A 26362-nucleotide genomic window follows, 5' to 3' on the forward strand; every position below is an offset into this window, starting at 1 on the left:
GCGGAGACCTTCTGAGGGTCCATTTTGACCCCTTCAGAGGAGATTATTAACCCGAGGAATTGGATACTCTGCTGTTCAAATTCACATTTCTCGGGTTTTGCGTAGAGCCTGTGTAGCCGGAGTCGGTGGAGTACCTTTTTAACGTGTTCTCTGTGCTGGGCCAGGGAGGAAGAGAAGACCAAGATATCGTCCAGGTAGACAATTACAAAGATGTCCAGATAGTCTCTGAAGATGTCGTTGATGAAGTGCCGGAAGGTGGCCGGGGCATTGCAGAGCCCGAAAGGCATCACCAAATATTCATAATGCCCAAATCGGGTGCGGAATGCTGTCTTCCATTCGTCCCCCTCCCTAATACGGACCAAATTGTAGGCTCCCCGCAGGTCCAGTTTGGTGAATACAGAGGCGGTTCTTAGTCTCTGGAAGAGTTCAGGAATCAAGGGTAGGGGGGTACCGGTTTTTGACCGTAATTTTATTTAACTCACGGTAGTCCACACATGGCCGAAGTGAATGGTCTTTTTTTTCTCCACAAAAAAGATCCCAGCTCCTGCCGGAGAAGTAGAGGGTCGGATGAATCGCTTCTCTAGATTCTCCGTCACATAGTCTTTAAGGGTACCCAATTCTCGTTCCGATAAAGGAAAGATACGTCCGAAAGGGATCTCAGCCCCCGGAAGCAATTGAATTGGACAATCATAGGGGCGGTGGGGGGGGGGTAAGGTCTCAGCCCCCTGTTTACTGAAGACATCCAAGTATTCTTGATAAGATACTGGGACAGAGGAACGTATCTCCTTATCAGCATCCATACAGAGTAGAGTGCTAGGAGCACTATGGCGTACTGGCAGGCAATAATTCTGGCAGTAAGGGGACTGGAACTTGACGTCTCCAGAAGTCCAATTAATATGCGGGTTGCGCGCCTGCAACCTGGGTAACCCCAGAATAACCGGAAACAAGGGAGAAGAGATGGAATCCAGGCACAAAAACTCCTTGTGTCCTTCGAGAGTGGCCACAGGCAGTGGAGGGGTTTCTTGGGTTACTGGCCCAGACTTGATGTGGGACCCATCCGCTAGGAAGATGGAGAGTCCCTGCGACTTGGGTCGAAGTGGGAATGCGTCGATGAGCAGCAAAGGTAAGGTCAATGAAGCAGCTGCATGCCCCGGAATCAATAATAGCGGTGACCGGGATCGGGCCTTCTGGGAGCTGGAATGAGATAGAGAGAGCCAGGTGAGTGGTATTTTTGACAGAAACTGGATAACTTGAGGGGAATATAGAAAGACACTTACGCATCTTTGCTGGGCATGAGCGTACAAAGTGTCCGGCCTCTCCGCAGTACAGACACGGGTTGTTCAGACGTCGTCGTGAGCGTTCTTCTGTTGATAAGGAAGGACGCATAAGCCCAAGTTGCATCGGCTCTGACGTATCTGATTCAGCAGTAACCGGAGGAGAGTTGCTGGAACGGGCACCGGAGGAGAAGGTGTGGATGGGATTAGGAACCCATGGCAATATACAGACTGGGCGGGTCTGCTGCGTGGACCCCTCTGCTCTACGCTCACGGAGCCGGCGGTCTATCTGTATAGCCAGGGTGATTAATGCCTCTAAGGTCTCGGGTAAACCCACTCGGGCCAGTTCATCTTTCAAGTTTTCTGAAAGACCCAGGCGGAACTGATGTCGCAAGGCTGCGTCGTTCCAGTGAGTGTCCGTACTCCAACGCCTGAAGTCAGTGACGTAATCCTCTACGGCCCTGTTGAAGTGAAGTGAGCACGGTTTCTGCTGTAGCAGTGCGCTGTTGGTCTTCGTATAACAACGCCATTGCTTTAAAGAAAGCCGACATGGAGTCCAGCTGGTTACTGAGCTCTTCGAGTAGGCGGTGAGCCCAGGACTGAGGTTCACCTTGAAGCTGGGATATGATGAACCCCACTTTGGTTGCTTCCAAGGAGAAGGTTCGGGGTTGCAGGGAGAAGTACAGCTCGCAGGCATTGCGGAAGGCTCTGAACTTGCTTCGATCCCCAGCGTAGGGACCCTTGGCTCAGGAGGTAGCATCACCACCATCGGACCGGAGGGATTCCCGGAGGGAGCCATGGAAGCAGCAGAAACTGTAGGGTCTGTGGAGGGGGTTAGGGACTGAACACGCCCCTCCAACTGGGTATAGCCCTCTTGCAGGGACTTAACTGCTTTGGTAAGGACAAGCCAAGGTCAGGGCGGGCAGCAGGTAATCAGAATCCAAAGACAAGCCGGGTCAGGTAAACAGGAACAGCAGATATAACAGGCACAGGATACAGGAGAGCTGAAGACAACACAGCAACTACCTAGAGTGACAGCTGTGTTTAAATAGGCCGTTTTGGCGCCAATTTGGTAGCCTCGAACTCTGCCGAGGTAGCCTCAAACTCTGCCGAGGTAGCCTCACACTCTACCAAGGTAGCCTCAGCGCATGCGCATAGACGTTCGCCGGTTAGCGACGCCAGTGCGCCTGTGCACGGTATTGAGTCCCTGACAGCGCTTTTATAGCGTTGTCTTTGCACAATGTTGGGTAGCGAATTTAGACACTATTTCATGGAGACACACAGTTTTAAGAGTTGACATAATTGTGTGCGTGTGTGTGGGGGGGCGCTTTGTTTTTACAAGCATAACATGCAGATTTTATCGTGTGTGAAAATGTAATTTTGTTTAAAGCCCGTCTCTGGGGAAACAAAAAATTACCAAAACCCAAATGAGTATTTAACCCTTGTATAATGGGGGCAGCCCCACTTCAAGGGTTACATGGTAATTTTGGTGTAGGGAACCAGTAAAAGCACTTTTACTTATCTGATCCCTCAATACGGGCACTCTCCTCTATTCCCTACACTCTGGCAGTGGACTGTCCCTCCTCCTGTCCAATCAAGGGCTTTGGGCTCTGCATTGGTCTTGATGGTCTCAGATAACCTGTGACCACTCTTTATAAAAAGATCCCCCTAATTAACCCAATCTACATGTTCCAATTCCCACTAGGGGCAACCCGTCTATAACCCCTTATATCCCCATCCTAATATTGTCCAACCAATGCAATCCAGATAATTCTTCATTATCCGTCTACAGAGAAACCCACATAGATCAGATGACCACCACACCATTGAGGATGGAGGAGGATCGGAGTCACATGACTGAGAGGTTATTAAGCCACACCCTGGAGATCATCTACCTGCTGATAGGAGAGGTGAGGAGGATTTTGGGAGGTCACATGACATCACTCTTATATATACAAAATTGCAATATATAATCCACCACGTGATAACAATTCAAACAATAATTGATAAGTGTTCAAACATGTGCTAAGTCAACACCGTGACCACACATAAAAGTCCAAAGAAAATATCCAAAACTCAGTAAATTGTCCACCGGGTGAGATACAATATAAAACAATGAAGGTAATATGCTGAGTCTACAGCCTAATGACACAAATTGTCCAATATATCTGTTGAACAAACTCAGTCTTTGTGCAACGAAAAGATGATGATGTGAAGATGTGATGAAAATAAACTGGTGATGAAGTGATCACGACAAGTTGGTGACAGTTTCCCACCACCTTCTTGATGTGCTTCTTACCAGATAAAAAATGCAAAAGGGCATATAAATGATAGCTATTGAGAAACTCCTGATAACACCTCAAGAAACTCAGGGTGAATCAATTATCCCTTCACCAAATGTTCAGACAGCTCCTTACCAGATGTAAAGAAATGGAGAGCATTTCAAAAATGTTCCTTTTCTTCCTGTACTGAAATGATGGGAAAGTTTCTCCTGGCACTTGTCCTCAATTTACCATCCACAGCAATTCCACCTGCTAAGTGTCCTGTGTCCAATGGGCCCTTATGACCAATATTCCCAGAAAGCACAAGGCGATCGGCTACTTCTCCTCTACTTCTAGGCACTTTTTTCTCCTTCTCCTGCTCAGATCCACTTAGCCATACAAAAAAAAATCCATTTAGACAAGAAATCCTTAAAAAGGGAGGCTGTAGAGAAAGCCTGGCAGTGGAGGGATGGGGAGGAGAGTCTGGTTTGTATCCTGTGCGCTCAGCGGTTCTTTCTATGGATTCTTAAAGCTCTGCTGCAGTCCTGACCAGAGAGGTGAGGAGGAATCTGGGAGGTCACATGACATCACTCTTATCTAGTCTGGTCAATAGACCATGTTCTTATTATAGACATGTAGATGATGTCAGATGATTGATATCGGTTTATCTTTCTCCTGATTTGTAGGATTATATTGTAGTGAAGGAGTCTAGTGGAGAGCCAATCTTAGGAGGATGGAGCAGGACTCAGAGCCCCACCGTGGTGCCTCCACCTCGTTCTCCGATACCTGAGAGGAACAAAGAGCAGAAGATCCTGGAACTGACCACCATGATGGTCCATCTGCTGACAGGAGAGGTGAGTGGTGCTGGGAATTCTGGGACATTATCCAGTAACAGACAAGGGATGTGTCTGGATGGTGACTGTATCATTGTGTGTGTCAGGTTCCTATAAGGTGTCAGGATGTCACTGTCTATTTCTCCATGGAGGAGTGGGAGTATTTAGAAGGACACAAGGATCTCTATAAGGACGTCATGATGGAGAATCAGCCGCCCCTCACATCACCGGGTAAGAGGAGACTTTATTGTAAAGGAGAGAGCAGTACGGAGGATCCACCTAGATCCCCCATCATCTGATAAACATATAGAAACAATGTATTCAGTCAGTGTGTGTGTTTCCTACAGATGGATCCAGTAATGGGAACCCACCAGAGAGATGTCCCCGTCTTCTGTATTCCCGGGATTCCACACAGGAAGGTCACACCATCCCCCACCATCATCAGGTAGATGAGGAACAATCACTGATAGTATCATTAGGATCTGTACATTATCTGCATTGTTACCATTGATGTCATTTTTATTATATATTCAGAGTGGAAACCTGAGAGATTCTAAAGTTGAGGTTAAAGAAGAGATAAAAGAGGAGGATGATGAGGATGGGGTGATGGAGGAGTCAGAGTTTCTAAAGGAACACAAAGATCTGTACCAGGACACCATGGTGGAGTCATCCAGCTACAGAAACTCACCAGAGAGATGTCCCCGTCCTCTGTATTCCCGGGATTCCACACAGGAAGGTCACACCATCCCTCACTGTTACAAGGTTGGTGGATTGGAGCATCTAGAACATGGACTTCTGGGGAGGATGTGTTTTTTCTTTTTTTTTTTTTCATAATATCACAGTTTTAAAGCTTATATTTTACAGATGATATTCTCTCTCATTTTCTAGAGTGGAGATCCAATCGATATAGAATTTGAGGTTAAAGCAGAAGAAGAAGAGAGGTATGTGAGGGATGATCAGCAATCTATGGAGGAGGATGGAATAACGGGGACATTTATAGAGGAGGACACTCCTACAGAGATCAGCACAGGTTGGTCACTAACACTAAATATGTACATACATGACATAAATACATGTAATCCACCACTGACTACTGAATACCAATATTATGAGTCCTGACCCATGCGCTATATACTCTATGTTGTATTACAGACTTCTGCTCTAACCCCTCTACCGACTGCTACAGTATCTCACAAAAGTAAGTACACCTCTCACATTTTTGGAAATATTTTATTCTATCTTTTCATGTGACAACACTGAAGAAATTACACTTTGCTACAATGTAAAATAGTGAGTGTACAGCTTGTATAACAGTGTCAATTTGCTGTCCCCTCAAAATAACTCAACACACAGCCATTAATGTCTAAACCGCTGGCAAAAAAAGTGAGTACACCCCTAAGTGACAATGTCCAAATTTGGCCCAAAGTGTCAATATTTTGTGTGGTCACCATTATTTTCCCCTCTTGGGCATGGAGTTCACCAGAGCTTCACAGGTTGCCACTGGAGTCCTCTTCCACTCCTCCATGATGAAATCACGGAGCTGGTGGATATTAGAGACCTTGCACTCCTCCATCTTCCATTTGAGGATGCCCACAGATGCTCAATAGGGTTTAGGTCTGGAGACATGCTTGTCCAGTCCATCACCTTTACCCTCAGCTTCTCTAGCAGGCCAGCCGTCGTCTTAGAGGTGTGTTTGGTGTTGATATCATGTTGGAATACTGCCCTGCGGCCCAGTCACCGAAGGAAGGGGATCATGCTCTGCTTCAGTATGTCACAGTAAATGTTGGGATTCATGGTTCCCTCAATGAAGTGTAGCTCCCCAGTGCCGGCAGCACTCATGCAGCCCCAGACCATGACACTCCCACCACCATGCTTGACTGTAGGCAAGACACACTTGTCTTTGTACTCCTCACCTGGTTGCCGCCACACACGCCTGACACCATGTGAACCAAATAAGTTTATCTTGGTCTCATCACAGCACAGGAGATGGTTCCAGTAATCCATGTCCTTAGTCTGCTTGTCTTCTGCAAACTGTTTGCGGGCTTTCTTGTGCATCATCTTTAGAAGAGGCTTCCTTCTGGGATGACAGCCATGCATACCAATTTGATTCAGTGTGCGGTGTATGGTCTGAGCACTGACAGGCTGACCCCTCCCCCACCCCTTCACCCTCTGCAGCAATGCTGGCAGCACTCATACGTCTATTTCCCAAAGACAACCTCTGGATATGACGCTGAGCACGGCACTCAACTTCTTTGGTCGATCATGGCGAGGCCTGTTCTGAGTAGAACCTGTCCTGGTAAACCGCTGTATGGTCTTGGCCACCATGCTGCAGCTCAGTTTCAGGGTCTTGGCAATCTTCTTATAGCCTACGCCATCTTTTTGTAGAGCAACAATTCTTTTTATTTTAGATCCTCAGAGAGTTCTTTGCCCTCATGTTGAACTTCCAGTAACCAGTATGAGAGAGTGAGAGCGATAACACCAAATTTACCACACCTGCTGCCCATTCACACCTGAGACCTTATAACACTAACGAGTCACATGACACTGGAGAGGGAAAATAGCTAATTGGGCCTAATTTGGACATTGTCACTTAGGGGTGTACTCACTTTTGTTGCCAGCGGCTTAGACATTAATGGCTGTGTGGTGAGTTATTTTGAGGGGACAGCAAATTTACACTGTTATACAAGCTGTACATTCACTACTTTACATTGTACCAAAGTGTCATTTCTTCAGTGTTGTCACATAAAAAGATAGAATAAAATATGAGGGGTGTACTTACTTTTGTCAGATACTGTATACACATAATATGGATTCTCTTATTTACGCTAATTTCATACCAGCTGGACATTTTATATCTGATGAAAAAATCAAACGAAAATGAAAATAAATTTCTTCCCCCAAATCTGTGGACAATAAGTGGGAAATAATAATCCAATCTGTGCGATATCACCGCGCCGTGTAACAATCAGACTTAAAATTCAAAAATATGAAATCTATTAAACAGTGTCAGGAAATGAATAAATAGTAATGTGATCGTCCAATAAGAGGATAGAAATGTGTGTCATGTGACATGAGTCATCAGTCAGGGCCAATATAAATGATAAAGTGCGAGTGCAGAAATTGCAGATGAGAAAGGTGCTGGTGGTCACTTCCACTCACCTTACCATCTGACTCCTGTGTTACCAGCGAGTCCCACAGATCCCTTCCCCCTCTAGGGATATCGCTCACTCCTCTCCTCCTTCCTCTTCCTCCACGGTATATATGGGGGGGAGGGGAGGGTAGAAAATAACACCCCCTCTAGTGCTTTCCGTCTATCTGCTTTATTCAACATTAAAATCCAAGATGATAGAATTACAAAGCCGGGACCTGAGCAGTGCGGACTAAACAAGCTTCACAATGAGATCCTTCACTCAGATACCCCTTCCCTGGGATGTCCCTGCGCAGGCTCCGCCCATATTTTCTATCCCCCCCCCCATATATACCGTGGAGGAAGAGGAAGACTTATTGTCTACAGATTTGGGTGAAGAAATTTATTTTCATTTTCTTTTGGGCTGCATTTTATTTGATTTTTTATTTGTTTTTGTGTTTAGTGAAAGAAACTTTCTGAATGTAAGCTGCCATTGGGTGAATGTTTCTGTGAATATTTATACACCATTCTTTACACTACATTATTGCACCGATTTATGCTTTATTTTATATCACATTTATATCTGATGATTAGATTGGAGGACAGACTTTTACATGGTGATAATAATGTGATAACATCCTCCAACTTTGGAACCTTAAACAGAAAGTGATAATGAGAGAGGAGTCAGTAACCCAATGATGGTGGTCTTCAGGATTAGTCCAGTCTTCATCTTGGTTGTTCTCCCCCCATCCTCACTCTCTGACCTCTGGTGGGGCTCAGCCCCGGTGTTATTCATGACTAAATCATGGACTAAAAAAGGAAGTCCACCACTTCTTGTGTTGGGAAGATGGCAATGAGTGATAGAGGGGGAGGGGACGCTCGTCCTATAATCCCCTCATCACTGTCACTCCTATAAAAGACAGTTCTCGTTGTTTCCTCACTCTCTGGCTAAGGTCCATGAATAAAGAAATGAACAGGTAGGAGATCAGAGGTCCCATTTACTAGTTACCTTGAGGGGGGAATTGTAAGATCCTCAGAGACAAAGCTGTCTGATGTGGGCGGAGTCCTGGTTTAGGGGAACCAATCTGCTGATGTCTAGTAATGATCTTTTTATTTCTATTTTAGTAGATGGACGGGAGATGAGGAAAACCTCAGAGGATTGTCTCACTTTGTCTCCAGACTGTAAATTAGAAGATGAGGACATCACACAGTATAGTCTAGGAGAAAACCCGGCTACCTCAAATGTCCATCCGGCACCACACAGTGTAGACGGACCATCGTATTCCTCATATCCTGAGGAACCTCAGACTGTGAGGGACAGTGCCGGACCATCGTATTCCTCTTATCCTGAGGAACCTCAGACTGTGAGGGACGGTGCCGGACCATCGTATTCCTCTTATCCTGAGGAACCTCAGACTGTGAGGGACAGTGCCGGACCATCGTATTCCTCTTATCCTGAGGAACCTCAGACTGTGAGGGAGGGTGCTGGACCATCGTATTCCTCTTATCCTGAGGAACCTCAGACTGTGAGGGACGGTGCTGTCCTTCCACCAGATAAGAGGTTCTCCTGTACTGAGTGCGGGAAGTGTTTCAGTTTTAAATCCAAACTTAATGTGCATAAAAAATCTCACACTGGTGAGAAGCCGCATTCCTGTCCTGAGTGTGGGAAATGTTTTTTACAAAAGTCCGCTCTTTCCACACATCAGAGATTGCACACTGGTGAGAAGCCGTATTCCTGTCCTGAGTGCGGGAAATGTTTTTCAGATAAGTCCGCTCATTCCAGACATCAGAGATTCCACACTGGGGAGAAGCCGTATTCCTGTCCTGAGTGTGGGAAATGTTTTTCAGAGCAGTTCAGTCTTTCCAGACATCAGAGATTGCACACTGGTGAGAAGCCGTATTCCTGTCCTGAGTGCGGGAAATGTTTTTCACAGAAGTCATATCTTTCCACACATCAGAGATTGCACACTGGTGAGAAGCTGTATTCCTGTCCTGAGTGTGGGAAATGTTTTTTACAAAAGTCCGCTCTTTCCACACATCAGAGATTGCACACTGGTGAGAAGCCGTATTCCTGTCCTGAGTGCGGGAAATGTTTTTCACAGAAGTCATATCTTTCCAGACATCAGAGATTGCACACTGGTGAGAAACCGTATTCCTGTCCTGAGTGTAGGAAATGTTTTTCAGATAAGTCCGCTCTTTCCAGACATCAGAGATTGCACACTGGTGAGAACTTGTATTCCTGTCCTGAGTGTGGGAAATGCTTTTCACAGAAGTCTGATCTTTCCAACCATCAGAGAGTGCACACTGGTGAGAAGCCGTATTCCTGTCCTGAGTGTGGGAAATGTTTTTCAGATAAGTCCACTCTTTCCAGACATCAGATATTGCACACTGGTGTGAAGCCGTATTCCTGTCCTGAGTGTGGGAAATGTTTTTCAGATAAGTCCTCTCTTTCCAGACATCAGAGATTGCACACTGGTGAAAAACCGTATTCCTGTCCTGAGTGCGGGAAATGTTTTTCACAGAAGTCCCATCTTTCCGAGCATCAGAGATCGCACACTGCTGAGAAGCCGTATTCCTGTCCTGATTGCTGGAAATGTTTTTCAGATAAGTCCGCTCTTTCCAGACATCAGAGATTCCACACTGGGGAGAAGCCGTATTTCTGTCCTGAGTGAGGGAAATGTTTTTCAGAGCAGTTCAGTCTTTCCAGACATCAGAGATTCCACACTGGGGAGAAGCCGTATTCCTGTCCTGAGTGTGGGAAATGTTTTTCAGAGCAGTTCAGTCTTTCCAGACATCAGAGATTGCACACTGGTGAGAAGCCGTATTCCTGTCCTGATTGCTGGAAATGTTTTTCAGATAAGTCCGCTCTTTCCAGACATCAGAGATTCCACACTGGGGAGAAGCCGTATTTCTGTCCTGAGTGAGGGAAATGTTTTTCAGAGCAGTTCAGTCTTTCCAGACATCAGAGATTCCACACTGGGGAGAAGCCGTATTCCTGTCCTGAGTGCGGGAAATGTTTTTTAGATAAGTCCTCTCTTTCCAGACATTAGAGATTGCACACTGGTGAGAACTTGTATTCCTGTCCTGAGTGCGGGAAATGTTTTTCACAGAAGTCATATCTTTCCACACATCAGAGATTACACACTGGTGAGAAGCCGTATTCCTGTCCTGAGTGTAGGAAATGTTTTGCAGATAAGTCCGCTCTTTCCAGACATCAGAGATTGCACACTGGTGAAAAACCGTATTCCTGTCCTGAGTGCGGGAAATGTTTTTCACAGAAGTCCCATCTTTCCGAGCATCAGAGATCGCACACTGCTGAGAAGCCGTATTCCTGTCCTGATTGCTGGAAATGTTTTTCACAGAAGTCCCATCTTTACAGACATCGGAGATCTCACACGGGTGAGAAGCCATTTTCCTGTCCTGAGTGAGGGAAATGTTCCCGCACTGAAGTCCTGTCTTCCTGTACATCAGGGGTCCCACACAACCCTGGAGGTGTATTAGTGCCTTGAGTGCGGGAAATGTCTTCTATATGAATGTTGGTGGACATGTGGGGAAGAAGCACACCCTGATATACACCTCAGATATACTCCATGGCTGATCTTCATCATGTAAGAAACACTTCATAAGGAGATCAGAGATCACCAAAGACATGGATGAAGTGTTGTCCCGTGTTGGCCATTGATAGCAGGAGAAAAATAAAAATGGAGTCCTTACCTTTCATTGGCTGAGTACATTTTGTGCAGGAAGATTTCACAAACACTTACAGATCTGGTTGTTATAAATGAGTTGATGAAATGTGACCCGCATTCCCCCGGTCATGGCGAATTGGGATTTCCTATAATGGTCAGTTCAATCTAGTGGCCAAAATGTGCTTTCCTGACAGATGTCCATGGCCGCATACCTTTGGGTAGCCCCGCCCTCGCCCCCCCCCTAAGACCCCACCCCTATAAATGTTAAAAATAAGCCAATGGCTGCATTCCTTTTTTGTCCTCCTCACTTATAGGTCCATTTCTGTATGAAGTTTTCCTACCTATTGGAAGTATTGGTCGGCGGGTCTGGTGCTGGGCAGCTGTGCGGGATGTCAGGAGCTTCCTTTGGTATCCAGAAGTCTTCCAGGATGTCCCGAGTGGTCATTGAGTCCCCAGCTATCAGCGGGGTGGTGTTATGGCACACATATGTAGAGGATCCATGCCTGGAGAGTGGGCCCTGCCACCGGCGGCCATTTGCATTGGCTGGGAGCCCAGCTGCTAGCGGGTGGCCATTAAGTGTTAGACACATGAAATTCGTTTCGGTGCGAATACAAATTCCGACATATTTTTGGTTATTCCTAGATTCGGATGTATCCAAATCTCCAAATGAAATTGTAATGAATTTTGTTGAAATCTGTTAAAATTTGTTTTGTTTATTGATTTTCTAATGAATTCCAACTTTTCAGAATGATTCGAATTCGGATCAGTCAAAAAAAACCAATCGACCGGTGCTAATTCTTTGTGAAGAAATAGCTGGTTGTTAATCAGCAAGCCGGGAAGCCGCCCGCCCGCATCCTTACCAACCATGACTCATCAGCTGTCAGCGGGCTTCCCCACTGACAGATGAATGGAAAGAAAAGAATGCCGGCATTTCCCGGCAATAGAAAAAAATGATGTGCTCCCCCGACCCCCAGTCCATATCAGGCCCTTAGGGGCCATTATTGAAAAAAGGTGATGTAGACAGGTGGCCCCGCCTCTTACCAATGTAAATGCGGAACCTGCAGTAGGCAGAGGGCCTCCATGATGGCGAGAGCGTCTTTTTTTATTTATTTTTTCGGGTGCGGAAGGCATTGTGATTGATGACGGATCTACATCGGGGGAAGGCTGGCTTTTATTTTTAAAAAAAATATTTTTTTAAAAATTGTGTTTGTATATTTATTGCTTTTTGACACTTTTTTTAGTGAATAGGTACAGGTACTATGGTCCCGATACTCTTTCACATGAGGATCTGGGTTCCCCTGGGGTCCCCTTGGTAAAAGGGGCTTTCAGATTACGATGATCCCCCTGTCTGCAGACCCCCACAACCCCAGGCCACGGTTGTGGGAAAGAGGCCATTGTCCCCATCAGCATGGGGACAAGGTGCTTTGGGGTGGGGGGGCAGAACTGCCACAAAACACCCACCCCCACCCCATGGTGAGGGCATGTGGCCTTGTATGGGTTAGAAGGGGGGGGGGGCGCTCGCTTGTCCCCCTTTTCCTGACTTGCCGAACTGCATGCTCAGGTTAAGATCTGGTATGGATTTTGGGGGGACCCCACGCCATTTATTTTTTTTACATTTTGGCATGGGCCTGGTATAGACTGGGGGGGAGGGGACCCCAGGTAATTTTTTTAATGAGAGTCCCAACATCCTATCTGTTCAGAGAAATGGAAACTACAGATGTTCACAAGGAACCACTGTCATATGTGTGGACTTTAAGGGCACAGCATGAGACAGATGACAACTCCATGGATTTATCCTAAAATAACATTTATTGATTTATCTAAAACCAGATCTCAATAAAATGAGGAAACTGGCCCCAAACTGCGCTCAGCTCGTACACAGGAGATCAATGTCTCCTACTAATTTCACTCATGTACATCATACATATATAAGGATAAGTTGGTATATACCATAAGGTTCGTGTAGGTATAGATATTTCCTCTCTTCACTTAGATGTAACATTTAGTGACGACCATGTACTTTATTACTGAATATATCTTATTACTATTATAACAATCTCCTTACTATATGAATTTTTTTGTCTCCGCTTTTTTTGTATACGTGTCTGCATCATATTTGTTACTGATGTCAACATTTGTATCAATTACTGTATGTATAATAAATGACTACGTTCAGATTCTATTTTTGTATATCTTAGTTGGTGACCGGCCTCATATAAAGTCCTACGACCTCTGTTTTTTGTTTGCATTAACCATTAGGGAGGGAGTCACGTTACTGTGTTTGCTTCGGATCATATTCCTCTATCTTCGTCTGTTCACTAGTCAACGCGTTTCACACAAGGCTTCTTCAGGACTATGAAGATGTACAGACAGTTTTCTAACAGACTCGATATTAGTGTTTCATAGACATAGAACATAATCTGTATTTATGTACATCATAATAAATACAAACATGGTTTACTAGCACATGGCATTCCTTCCAACCCCCAACAAATTAACCCGACCTGGGGCGGACACAGGGGTAAAATCAGAACAAAATGTATTGTGTATATAGGTATCTGTCCTGAAGGTCCTAGGTACAAGATAAAATATACAGTATCTCACAAAAGTAAGTACACCGCTCACATTTTTGTAAATTTTTTATTCTATCTTTTCATGTGACAACACTGAAGAAATGACACTTTGTTACAATGTAAAGTAGTGAGTGTACAGCTTGTATAACAGTGTATATTTGCTGTCCCCTCAAAATAACTCAACACACAGCCATTAATGTCTAAACCGCTGGCAACAAAAGTGAGTACACCCCTAAGTGAAAATGTCCAAATTGGGCCCAATTAGCCATTTTCCCTCCCCGGTGTCATGTGACTCGTTAGTGTTACAAAGTCTCAGGTGTGAATGAGCAGCAGGTGTGGTAAATTTGGTGTTATCGCTCACACTCTCTCATACTGGTCACTGGAAGTTCAACATGGCACCTCATGGCAAAGAACTCTGAGGATTTGAAAAAAAGAATTGTTGCTCTACATAAAGATGGCCTAGGATATAAGAAGATTGCCAAGACATTGAAACTGAGCTGCAGCATGGTGGCCAAGACGATACAGTGTTTTAACGGGACAGGTTTTATTTACAACAGGCCTCGCCATGGTGGACCAAAGAAGTTGAGTGCACGTGCTCAGCCTCCTTGCCAGAGGTTGTCTTTGGGAAATAGACGTATGAGTGCTGCCAGCATGGATGCAGAGGTAAAAGGGGTGGGGGGGGGGTCAGCCTGTCAGTGCTCAGACCATACGCCGCACACTGCATCAAATTGGTCTGCATGGCTGTCATCCCAGAAGGAAACCTCTTCTAAAGATGATGCACAATAAAGCCTACAAATAGTTTGCTGAAGACAAGCAGACTAAGGGCATGGATTACCGGAGCCATGTCCTGTGGTCTCATGAGACTAAGATAAACCTAGGTTAAGATGGTGTCAAGCATGTGTGGCGGCAACCAGGTGAGGAGTACAAAGACAAGTGTGTCTTGCCTACAGTCAAGCATGGTGGTGGGAGTGTCATGGTCTGGGGCTGCATGAGTGCTGTCGGCACTGGGGAGCTACAGTTTATTGAGGGAACCATGAATGCCAACATGTACTGTGACATACTGAAGCAGAGTATGATCCCCTCCCTTCGAAAACTGGGCCATAGGGCAGTATTCCAACATGATAACAACCCCAAGCACACCTCCAAGATGACCATTGCCTTGCTAGAGAAGCTGAGGATGAAGGTGATAAACTGGCCAAGCATGTCTCCACACCTAAACCCTATTGAGCATCTGTGGGGCATCCTCAAATGGAAGGTGGAGGAGCGCAAGTTCTCTAACATCCACCAGCTCCGTGACGTCATCATGGAGGAGTGGAAGAGGACTCCAGTGGCAACATGTGAAGCTCTGGTGAACTCCATGCCCAAGAGGGTTAAGGTAGTGCTGGAAAATAATGGTTGCCACACAAAATATTTACACTTTGGGCCCAATTTGGACATTGGTGGAGGACCTACTGTTGCTGGGGGGGAGTCTTAAATTTCTGGGGGGTCAGTTGTTGCTGGGAGGGGGTCTGTTGTTGCTTGCTGACAGGAAGTCTATTGATGCTGGCTGTGGGGAGACCTGTTGTTGCAGCCAGGAGTCTATTGTTGCTAGGGGAGGAATTTTGTTACGTGTGGTCCATTGTTAGGGGATCTATTGTTACTAGCCGCAGGGGATCTATTTTACTGTTTTTCTTGTTATCAATCATTAGCAAATTCCACAAATTACGTAGCACCACAAAATGATACCTTGTTCTGTATTGTCTAAAAGAGCAGTACTGGGAGGTGGGTAGGGGATGGAACCAAGAAATGGTGCTTGAAGGTGGGTAGAGGATGGAACCAAGGAATGGAATGGTGCTTGGAGGTGGGTACAGGGTGGAACCAAGGAATGGTGCTCGGAGGTGGGTAGGGGTTGGAACCAAGGAATGGTGCTCGGAGGTGGGTAGGGGGTGGAACAAAGGAATGATGCTCAGAGGTGGATAGGGGCAGACAAAGGGGTAATTCCTGCACCTATTCTCTGAGAAAACAAGCCCTGATAATGAGTCACCTATTTGCTTGAATGTGGCCTTCATGAGTTATGGCTTACCCAGATGTGGATCCTGGAGGTGCTGATATGAGGAATAAGGAACAAACTAGGTCTCATAACACATACAAAACCTAACATAAAATGTATTTTTAAGAAAAGCAGATAAAATTACAATTCCTATCAATCCCTTCTGAATTACCTGACCTCTCCCTCCAACTGCCTAATCTTAGTTTAAATATATATATTTTTCTAGTTCATATTTCTCCTGAATTATGTATCCCATTTACTTCTGCAGAAAAATCTCACTTTGCTTTGTCAAGGCTAAAATATACAAAATATTAAAAAAATAAACATGTGACAAAACGAACCTAAAAATCAAAAAGTCTAAAAAAAAATTATGTGTTGGTCTAACAGTGTATGAACGCCAAGTCTTTTGTTGACTCCTCCTTTGACAACTAGTCCTCCATAAGACTTCACTGCAACACCTAAGAACTCATACAATGTTCATACATAATATTCTTCTCTTCAGGACCATCGCAGTCCACATGACAAGAAACTTCCGGTAGGTGTGCAGATCCTTTTGCAATCATAGCAAACTGAGCTTTGACTTTTCTAGACAGCTGACATGACAAGTATCAAAGTTGTTCAGATATTAAGAGGCTTTTTTAACCACTTGCCGACCGCCGCACGACTATCTATGTCGGCGGTCAGCCCCTCACAGGCAAAGTGACGTAGGTCTACGTCGCTTGCTTGTGAGGGTCTAGGGAGCGAGCGCGCGCCCCTGGAGGCGCGCTCCCGCTCCCGCGTGGTCATGGACACCCCCGCGCGTGTGACCGGCGGACCCGATGTCCGCCGGTCACTCGGCGATCAGCGGGGGAGAGGGAGAAAGTCAGGCGGCTTGTGTAAACAAGCTGCCTGTCATTCTCCCCTGTGTATGAATGATGATCATACGGTTCTACTATGTAGAACCGTTGATCACCGTTCATACAGCTGAAGCCACAGCCAATCACAGTAGAAAGCACGCCCCTAGGGACACACATAGCCCCTCCCTTTAAAAAAAAACCCCTTCACTGCCAGTGTATTTTTACTGTAACAGTGCATATGTATAGCACTGATTACTGTAGAAATGTCACTGGTAACCCCAAAAGTGTCAAAAATGTCAGTCAAGGGTCCGATCTGTCCGCTGCAATGTCGCAGTACCGCAAAAAAAATCGCAGATCGCCGCCATTAAAAAAAAACAACAAAAACGACAAAAATCTTTCCCTTTGTTAGTAAACGCGATAACTTTTGCGCAAACCAATCAAAATACGCTTTTTGCGATTTTTTTTACCAAACATAGGTAGCATAAAACAAATTGGCCGAAAATGTTAAAAAATTTTGATTTTTACATTTTTTTGGGGGGGGGGGAATTTCATATAAAAAAATGTGAAAATATTGCTATTTTTGCTAAATTTACGCTCTTTTTTGTTTATAGCGCATGATCAAAAAATCGCACAGGTGATCAAATACCACCAAAAGAAAGCTCTGTTTGTGGGAAAAAAAGGACGCCAAATTCGTTTAGATACAGCGTCGCACGACCGCGCAATTGTCCGTTAAAGTCACGCAGTGCCGAATCGCAAAATACCCCCTGGTCAGGAAGGGGGTAAAATCTTCCGGGGCTTAAGTGGTTAAAGTGCTCTTCTCCATCAATGCTGTTTGTGGTGATGTCATAACGTGCAGGAATGAAGGAGGGTATTTTTTTTTGAAGATGGCGTCACTCAGATTGTTAGTCCAACATTAGATCATTAACAAAAAAAATGCCCATAAAGCCGTTGAGTTTTTTTTTTTTCTGCTGAAGTAAATCTATGTTGTGAAGGGTAATAAGACCTAGAAGAAAAGAAAACCAAAATGTCTTAATACAAAAGGGAATCATTCTCATTTCATATAATGCGTTATTCAACCACCATCCACACTAAACTGTGTACACTATCCTGAATTCAAAGGAAACACTTATTATGAACAATAGGCTGTCTCAAAAGGGGGCCTTTCACCTATGGCTGGGATCAACAACCCTACAGTAGATCAGGAACATGTAAGTACAGAGACAAAAACTTGGATAGCACAGAATACAAGATTTACAAGAATGGCAGGAGTATAGTGCAGCACTGGGCTTCTGGTCTTACAGGAAGGCAGTAAAATAAATGCTAGTAAGAACCACTTGCAGCACTGGGGTTCAGGGCTCACAGGAAGGCAGGTCATTTTAAGACAGGAAGGATAAATAATAGCACTATCTGGGGAGAACACAGCATGTCCACACATGCAACAATGGTGAGGGCCCTTGGAAGGGTTGAGGTGCAAAGTCTCAAGAACTGCCTTGTCTTCTCCAAAGGTGGAGATGGGTTAACTTCCAGCCAGTTCCCAGGTTGCAGTCCTCTTACTCACCCAAGCAGGCAGCTACCTAGAATGAAAGGCCAATAGACAACTGAGAATCCCTTGCATGGCTAAGGTGCTGGGATCACTAAACAGTAGGGAGTAAAATTCAAGCTGTCTTGTGTACATGGACACACAGAGACACACAAAACAGCTAGAAGTGAGTAACAATGCAAACAGAAATTTATAAGAGATGGTACAGTTGCCCAGTGACACCAAACAGGAAATTGAAACCAAACAGGTTTGAAATAGACTTGGCGACACAAAGGCTTGTGTCACGTACCTGGGAGGAGTCTGAGTTGACGAGGTCGGCCTCTCTTATATCTCCGGCCCAGACCCCACTGAAGGGGAGACAGAGGGTGTCAAAGGCCAGGAGGGACACGAGTGCCTGTGGTTGTTGATGGATCAGGATAGGCTGCTTGTCCGGATCCTGGAAACTGGAACATGCAATGCTGTATGGAACATGTGCAGCAGATAGCCAGGCAAGCACTCGGGTAGTTCTGAGAGACAAGGTTTGAGTCAGAGTAGTAGGAAAGCCAGGGTCATCAACAGGCGGTGCAGCAGGGTACCAAATCGTAAGCAGAGCCAAAGTCAGGGACGGAGCCGGGTCAGGTTTAGCAGAGAGGCAGAAGCAGAATCCAAGTCCAAGTTCAGAACAAGCCAGGTCAGCAACAGGGAAGCATACAGGTATCATCAGGTCACAGGAAACAGCTGAACATCAGTCAGCACAGGAAACAGGATTGAACTTCCTTTAAATAACCTGTCTGGCGACACGCCCATTAGTCATTCTTCTGGGAATAGCCTGTGCACGGCCACGCCCCAGACGTCTCACAGGGATTCCCTGACATTGCCCCCCCCTTAAGGGCAGCCTCCGGATGCCCAACATAGACCGTTTTTCAGGATGTTGAAGAAGGTAGGCTCGTAACAATCGAGGAGCATGGACGTTTGAAGCAGGTTCCCAGGAATTATCCTCAGGGCCATAGCCCTTCCACTTGATAAGAAGCTGTGTCCGAGCACCCCTTCTTCTACAGTCCAGAATAGACTCCACCTCAAGTTCTTCATTACCTTTGATCAAAAGGGGAGCAGGAACTTCAGATCCACGATCTGGGAAGGGGTTGGGAACTGCTGAATTCAGTAAAGAAACATGGAACACGGGATGGATCTTCAGATTACCAGGTAAGATTAATTCGAATGCGACAGAATTGATCTTCTTCCTGATAGGAAATGGACCTAGGTATCTTGGGCCAAGCTTTTTTGAGGGACACTTTAATCTCAGGTTTGCTGTAGATAGCCAGACCTTATCCCCCAGTTTTAAATTCAAATTCCCTATCCTTCTTCTATCAAAAATTTTTTTATTACCAGCCTGTGCCTTCAAAATGGTTTCCCGCAAAAGCTGACTGTTGGCATTAAGAAAATTTTGTCTTTCTTGTACAGCTGGTACAGCAGATTCCATAGGTAACTCAGGTAGGAAGGAGGGGTGATATCCATAATTGGCATAGAAAGGAGACTGCTTGGTGGCGGAATGGACGGAGTTATTATAAGCAAATTCCGCTAAAGGGAGGAGTAACACCCAGTCGTCTTGAGAAAAAGAAGAGAAGCACCTTAAATATTGTTCAAGAGTTTGGTTTGTCCTCTCGGTCTGTCCGTTTGTTTGTGGGTGGTAGGCAGAAGACAAACAAAGTTCAATGTTTAATGCTTCACATAAAGCTTTCCAAAACTTGGAAGTGAACTGCACCCCACGATCAGAGACAATGCTGGCTGGAATGCCATGCAATCTCACCACTTCTTTGATAAACGTGGAGGCAGTTTCGGAGGCAGAGGGAGTTCCTTTCAGAGGTATAAAGTGTGCCATCTTGGAAAGACGATCAACTACGACAAAGATAGTGGTAAACCCTTCAGATGGAGGAAGTTCCACAATAAAGTCCATAGAGATCATACTCCATGATTTTTCAGGTACGGGGAAGGATTCCAACAGGCCCCAGGTCTTGGCCCGATCAGACTTGTTTCTGAGACACACAGAGCAGGATCTGACATCGTTTTTACAGTCCTTTAACCAATCTGGCCACCAAAAGGAACGGGAGACCAAATCAGAGGTTTTATGGATACCAAAGTGTCCAGCCAGAAGATGATCATGACACTTCTTAAGAATGGTGACCCTCAGTTGTTCAGGAATAAAAATTTGTTCCTTGTGGAAATAAAGTCCATCCCTCTGCTGGAGATGCAAGTTCAGAGGAGGTGGGGAGTTTGCAACTGTCCCCTTGATCTGTGACATCAAGTCTGTTTGCAAGAGTAGGAAATTCTTAGCTGGCAAGATGGTGTCAGGTTCAGGAGGTGGAGCTGGTTCAGGAAACATGCGAGAAAGGGCATCAGGTTTGCAATTCTTAGAGCCCGGACGAAAAGTTATATGGAACACAAATCGAGAGAAGAAAAGTGCCCATCTTGCCTGTCGAGGTCTTAATCGTTTCGCGGTTCTTAAATATTCTAAGTTCTTATGGTCTGTAAAAATAAGGATAGGGTGTGCAGCCCCCTCCAGTAGGTAGCGCCATTCCTCCAGGGCAGCCTTTATGGCTAACAGTTCACGATCTCCTACGTCATAGTTCCTCTCAGAGGAGCTTAATTTTCTGGAGAAAGGCAATAGGGTAGAGTAGGGACTTGGCTCCTTGTCGTTGGGATAGTATAGCCCCGACCGCATTTTCAGAGGCATCCACTTCAAGTACATAGGTTAAAGCGGGATCTGGGTGTTTTAAAATGGGAGCAGAAGTAAACAGAGTCTTTAATAGTTCAAAGGCGGCTTGAGCCTCTGGAGTCCATTTGAATGGGGTAAACTGTTTGGTCAGCTGTGTGATGGGGGATATGATGCCAGAAAAGTTCTTTATAAACTTCCTGTAAAAATTAGCAAAGCCCACAAAGCGCTGTACTGCTTTTTTGTCCTCAGGGGCAGGCCATTCCAGTACGGCAGATACCTTTTGCGGGTCCATAGCAATGCCATCCGCAGAGATAATGAGTCCCAGAAATTGGATAACCTGTTTTTCGAACTCACATTTCTCCGCCTTTGCGTAAAGACGGTGTTGGCGAAGTCTGTCCAGTACCTTCTTTACATGGTTTCTGTGTAGTTCGAGAGAACTGGAAAATACAAGGATATCATCCAAGTATACGATGATAAACAAATCAAGATAGTCCCGAAATATATCATTAACAAGATGTTGGAATGTGGCTGGGGCATTACAAAGACCGAATGGCATGACCAGATATTCTAAATGCCCAAAGCGTGTTCAAAATGCGGTTTTCCATTCGTCTCCTTCACGAATTCTGACTAGGTTGTAGGCACCCCTCAAATCAAGTTTGGAGAACACCTGTGCCCCTCGTAACCTCTGGAAAAGTTCGGGAATTAGGGGAAGAGGATAACGATTCTTGACAGTTATCTTATTGAGATCGCGATAATCCACACAGGGCCTAAGGGTATGGTCCTTTTTCTCAACAAAGAATATGCCCGCTCCTGCTGGTGAAGTGGAGGGTCGGATGAATCCTTTTTCCAGGCTTTCATTAATGTAGTTACGGAGAGTCTCTAATTCGAGCTCAGAGAGAGGGTAGATCCGGCCAAAAGGTATTTCTGCCCCTGGCAACAGTTCAATGGGGCAATCGTATGTACGATGTGGAGGAAGAGAATCAGCGCTCTTTTTATTGAAAACATCCAGGTATTCGTATTAAACTGTGGGTACCAGTTTCAAGACTTCGGGGTCCGGATGGATACCAAGGAGCGAAATAATGAACCCCACCTTGGTATCTTGTGAAGAGAAGGTTCGAGGCAACAGGGAAAAGTATAGTTCACAAGAATTACGAAAAGTCCGAAATTTTCTTCGATTTCCAGAAAAACGTTCAGGAATGGGAACCCGAGGTTCCGGGTGGAAATCCACTGCACAGAATGTGCTGGGCTCGGTCAGAGAAGAGTCATTTTTGCGGGCCGATAATTGATCTTCGATGCAATCCAATTTTCCTTGCAGGCTTTGTACCATGTGGGATAGTGCAGAGATCGATCGGCAAACGTTCTCCAGTGGAGAGACCTCCCTTTCAGACTCCATAGTTGGCTGACTGATACTGTCACGTACCTGGGAGGAGTCTGAGTTGACGAGGTCGGCCACTCTTATATCTCCGGCCCAGACCCCACTGAAGGTGAGACAGAGGGTGTCAAAGGCCAGGAGGGACACGAGTGCCTGTGGTTGTGTCTGGCGACACGCCCATTAGTCATTCTTCTGGGAATAGCCTGTGCACGGCCACGCCCCAGACGTCTCACAGGGATTCCCTGACAGCTTGACTACTAGGAACATTAATATGCAAAGCCTGGGGCAATGAGTCACCTTAGAATGAAAAGAGATGGCCTGGCTGGCCATGTAGCTAATTGAATTAACAACAGGAGGTTTGCCTAGTCTTAAACTTTAAATCTTGTAGGAACAATAGGTAAGAGCAGACCCATATGCAATGGGACTTCATGTACCACCATACATGCTGATCTTTGTGAATAAACGAGACAGATCTGTAGCAAAACTGAAGATCTGTGTCATAGGCCTAACTTAAAATCTTAGCAATACCAAAGTAACCTTAACAATTTGTAGTAACACTGACATACATTCATTATAATTCTTAGCACACTATAGGTGTTAAATTAGAGCAACAATTTATCCAACTCCATCCTATTCTTCCATCTCACAATATAATAAAAACTTTATAAGACAGGAGATGCTTAATTATCTAAGGAATAGAAACTCATTAATGCCAGAGCTCATATATGTCAGATTAGAACACATCAAATATCTGACACCCAATAAATAAGAAATTAGAAACTGCTACAAGCAGTACAACACCAATATTAGCTATATGGGGATGAAACTCATAAAAATTTACATATGTAAACAGTATAATAAACCAGAAGAAAACAATTTGGAACAATACTTCCATTGGTGAATTGTCTTTAAAGGCTGTGATCTGCTTTTGTTCTGAAAGTCTTAAAGAAATCAAACCAGGGCATAGAACTTATCTGAGAAATAAGCATCAAAAAATTTAGTAACAAAACATTATATTTTCCTCCTAAAAATAAAACAAAGGTTATGTATTTAGCATACAGTAAGCATTTTAAACATTTTCTTTCTTAGATGTTTTAACAGTGCACTTTTCTAATACCAAAAATTGTTGATGTCAAATTAATTATTACCACGTGGATTTCTAGTTTTTTAATAGTTTTATTATTATTGTTCACCATGGTTAAAAAAATGAGCAGCTCAAAAATAAACATTAGTAATTTCCCATTTGGCTACAAGAAAGTTATACTTCACCATATTAAACCCATTGGAGCATTCTTCAAAAACTGTTTTTTTCTACAAAAGCAAAGATTATAGTTAATACACATCTGTATATACAATTAACATATTCTTTTGTACTTTCCTCTTAACCACTTTACCACCGGAGGATTTTGCTGTCTTCCGTCCAGGCCACTTTTTGCGATTCGGCGCTGTGCAACTTCAACTGACAATTGCGCAGTCGTGCGACGCCGTACCCAAACAAAATTTACGTCCTTTTTTTCCCACAAACAGAGCTTTCTTTTGGTGGTATTTGATCACCTGTGCGATTTTTACTTTTTGCGCTATAAACAAAAAAAGAGCGTTTATTTTGAAAAAATAACAATATTTTTAACATTTTTTTATATGAAATTCCCCCCAAAAAAGATGTAAAAACCAATTTTTTTAAAAATTTTTGGCCAATTTGTTTTATGCTACATATGTTTGGTAAACAAAATCGCAATAAGCGTATTTTGATTGGTTTGCGCAAAAGTTATTGCGTTTACTAACAAAGGGAAAGATTTCTGTCATTTTTGGTGTTTTTTTTTTAACGCGTAATGGCGGCGATCTGCGATTTTTTTTGCGGGACTGCGACATTGCGGCGGACAGATCGGACCCTTGACTGACATTTTTGACACTTTTGGGGGTACCAGTGACATTACTGCAGTAATCAGTGCTATAAATATGCACTGTTACTGTAAAAATGACACTGGCAGGGAAGGGGTTAATTTTATTGGAGAGGGAGGGGTTAATGTATGCCTGGTGCTTACTGACGTGTAGGGGGGAGGTGACTGTGTGAGTCATGGACAGATCGGATGTCCAGCTATGCTGAACAGTCCGATCTGTCACTCCCTGTCACTATGGAGATCCGCCCGCTGTGTTTACACACAGCGGGCGGATCTCCAGACTCGATCCCCGACGATCGGGTAAGAGCAGCGGCGATCGCCGATGCTCCTCCCCTGGCCCGACTCCCGCTGTGAATGAAAACAGCGGGAGCGAGCCTCCGGCGGCGCGCAAGCGCCGCCCAGAAGGGGGAGTGTCTAACGACGTTAATACTACGTCGCTGGACGATAACGAACCACTCTGCCGCAGTAGTATTACTGTGAGCGGTTCTAAAGTGGTTAAAGTTTACTCAGCTCAGTCAATTTCCATGACAATACAGTTGTTTACACTCCCAAGCCTTGCAATTAACCTGTGTCAAAGAAGGGAGGGGGGGTTTCAGTGCCCATGGTGGGCTGAAAGACACCAAAATCTTTTAAAAAGTCAACAGTTACCTCAATTATAAAGTTCAAATTGCTCACGATTTAAGAATAGAAATACAATTTTAGTCCTTAAGGTCACACTTTATACACCAAATATATTTTCTTGCTTCTAAAAGTTGCCATGACAAGCATAGCACTGATTTGTTACCTTTAGTCGTACTTGTGGCAAAGTCACATCACTTTAAAACATAAGTAATAAACACAAAACAAATCATTATGCAACCAGTATTCATTCAGTGTTCTCAAATGTTTTGCTGATACAGCACTTTAGGAACATTATTAAAACTAACACAAAATAACAATCCATGGATCTCACACACCTCTACATGACTAAGTTTGCCCATACACGATACAATTTTCATACAATTTTCTTTAACATGACTTTCAGTTCTAAACTTAAATTTCATTTTTCCCTTGGGATTCACCATACCTTAAGAATTGCCCATTATTCTAAACTCAGAATATAAAGTGAGATTAGCTGAGTTTGAAGGTTTATCTAGGGATGGTGATGTCAGTATTTAGACTTTACTGGCAAACCTGGTTTCCAGCTTATGTGGTTTTCCTGCGTCTTTCTAATCAGGTTTATCTACACCCAATTTATGGTTTGCTTTTAACTATTCTCAGTGGGCAAGTTTTTACCTTCAAGCTCAGCTTAATCTCACATACAATCTACATATACATCTATACAATGGCATGCAATCATATATAGCGACTAAAAATACACTTAAGTGTCTTTACAGCAATATACAATGTTTGGAGGGGAAAATTCACTATCACACACAGTACTGCTTTCTAACCGGGGCATCAGACCCCCTATTATCTTTAGGAATATCAGATTCCTGGGAGGCGCTACAGTAGCGCTTACCGGGTACTGTTAATCCGCTCTGACAGTATAGGGTGGCAATAATAAAAAAATAATTACTCACCCAATACTGTATATGGCGGATCCCGCTTTCTGACACCAAACTGTTAACTCGTTCACGTCAAAGGCAGTTGCAAGATGATTTTCGTTTAGGTCCCAGACCTACGACCCTTCAGTTCTAACTCCCTCGTGCAGTGAATTTTCCCCCCTCTGGCCAGGGGATGTACAGGCATACAGCACTCAAGCTTGAATGAAATAAATCTGGTGTGTTTATTCACAGCTCACACATTTATGGGCCATTTTAGCGGGGAAAAACAGTTTAAACTGGTGTACAATCCATGGGTCAGTTTAACAATAGAATATATCTACTAAGACAATACATGAAAAGGTTTTGTTGTCCCTAACACATTGATGTAAATGTGAGATGTCTTGTGTCTGAAGTTGCTTTTGTGGAAGGGCCTTCCCGTCTATGCTCAGCTGTCTGATGTGTTAATATGTAAGTTCTTATCAATGTGTTCAGGTGTCGTCTGTAATCCATATGCCAAGTCTAACTGTTAAGTGTCCAGAAGGTATGAATGAGATGTGTTTAATATGTAAGTACTTATCAATGTATGACTTGTTAATGTAGAGACCATATTCCATTGTGAGTTGGGCACTAGCTGAAATGTATGTCTCTGGTATCGTGGGATATCAATATTTCATTAAGGCACATTGATACACTCTTTCAATAATGCCTTAGG

The 26362-nt window shown here is 44.4% G+C and overlaps 3 protein-coding genes and 1 pseudogene across 4 annotated transcripts in view; 3 read left to right on the top strand and 1 right to left on the bottom strand.

The window, feature by feature from the left end:
* The window catches only part of LOC309550260 (uncharacterized protein), a gene marked incomplete at both ends in the record, with an annotated part of 1652360 nt that overhangs the window by 1152075 nt on the left and 473923 nt on the right, over positions 1-26362 (bottom strand). The window lies entirely within an intron of this gene.
* The window catches only part of LOC309549838 (uncharacterized protein), a gene marked incomplete at its 3' end in the record, with an annotated part of 314748 nt that overhangs the window by 152706 nt on the left and 135680 nt on the right, over positions 1-26362 (top strand). The window contains exon 3 of the mRNA XM_082250337.1: positions 4476-4599. Coding sequence (XP_082106463.1) covers positions 4515-4599 — 85 coding nt within the window. The 5' untranslated portion in view covers positions 4476-4514. The remainder of the gene's footprint in view (positions 1-4475; positions 4600-26362) is intronic.
* The window catches only part of LOC309549837, a 190832-nt pseudogene that overhangs the window by 25430 nt on the left and 139040 nt on the right, over positions 1-26362 (top strand). The gene's annotated exons all lie outside the window — the stretch shown is intronic.
* LOC309549839 (uncharacterized protein) lies at positions 8290-26180 on the top strand (the record flags this gene model as incomplete). Its single annotated transcript, XM_082250338.1, has 4 exons — positions 8290-8345; positions 9090-9639; positions 9736-10090; positions 26143-26180. 4 exons carry the CDS (start codon positions 8290-8292, stop codon positions 26178-26180), a joined length of 999 nt encoding a protein of 332 aa, XP_082106464.1.

This window comes from Pelophylax lessonae, assembly GCF_965119305.1.
Source record: "Pelophylax lessonae genome assembly, chromosome: 3".
Lineage (NCBI taxonomy): Eukaryota > Metazoa > Chordata > Amphibia > Anura > Ranidae > Pelophylax > Pelophylax lessonae.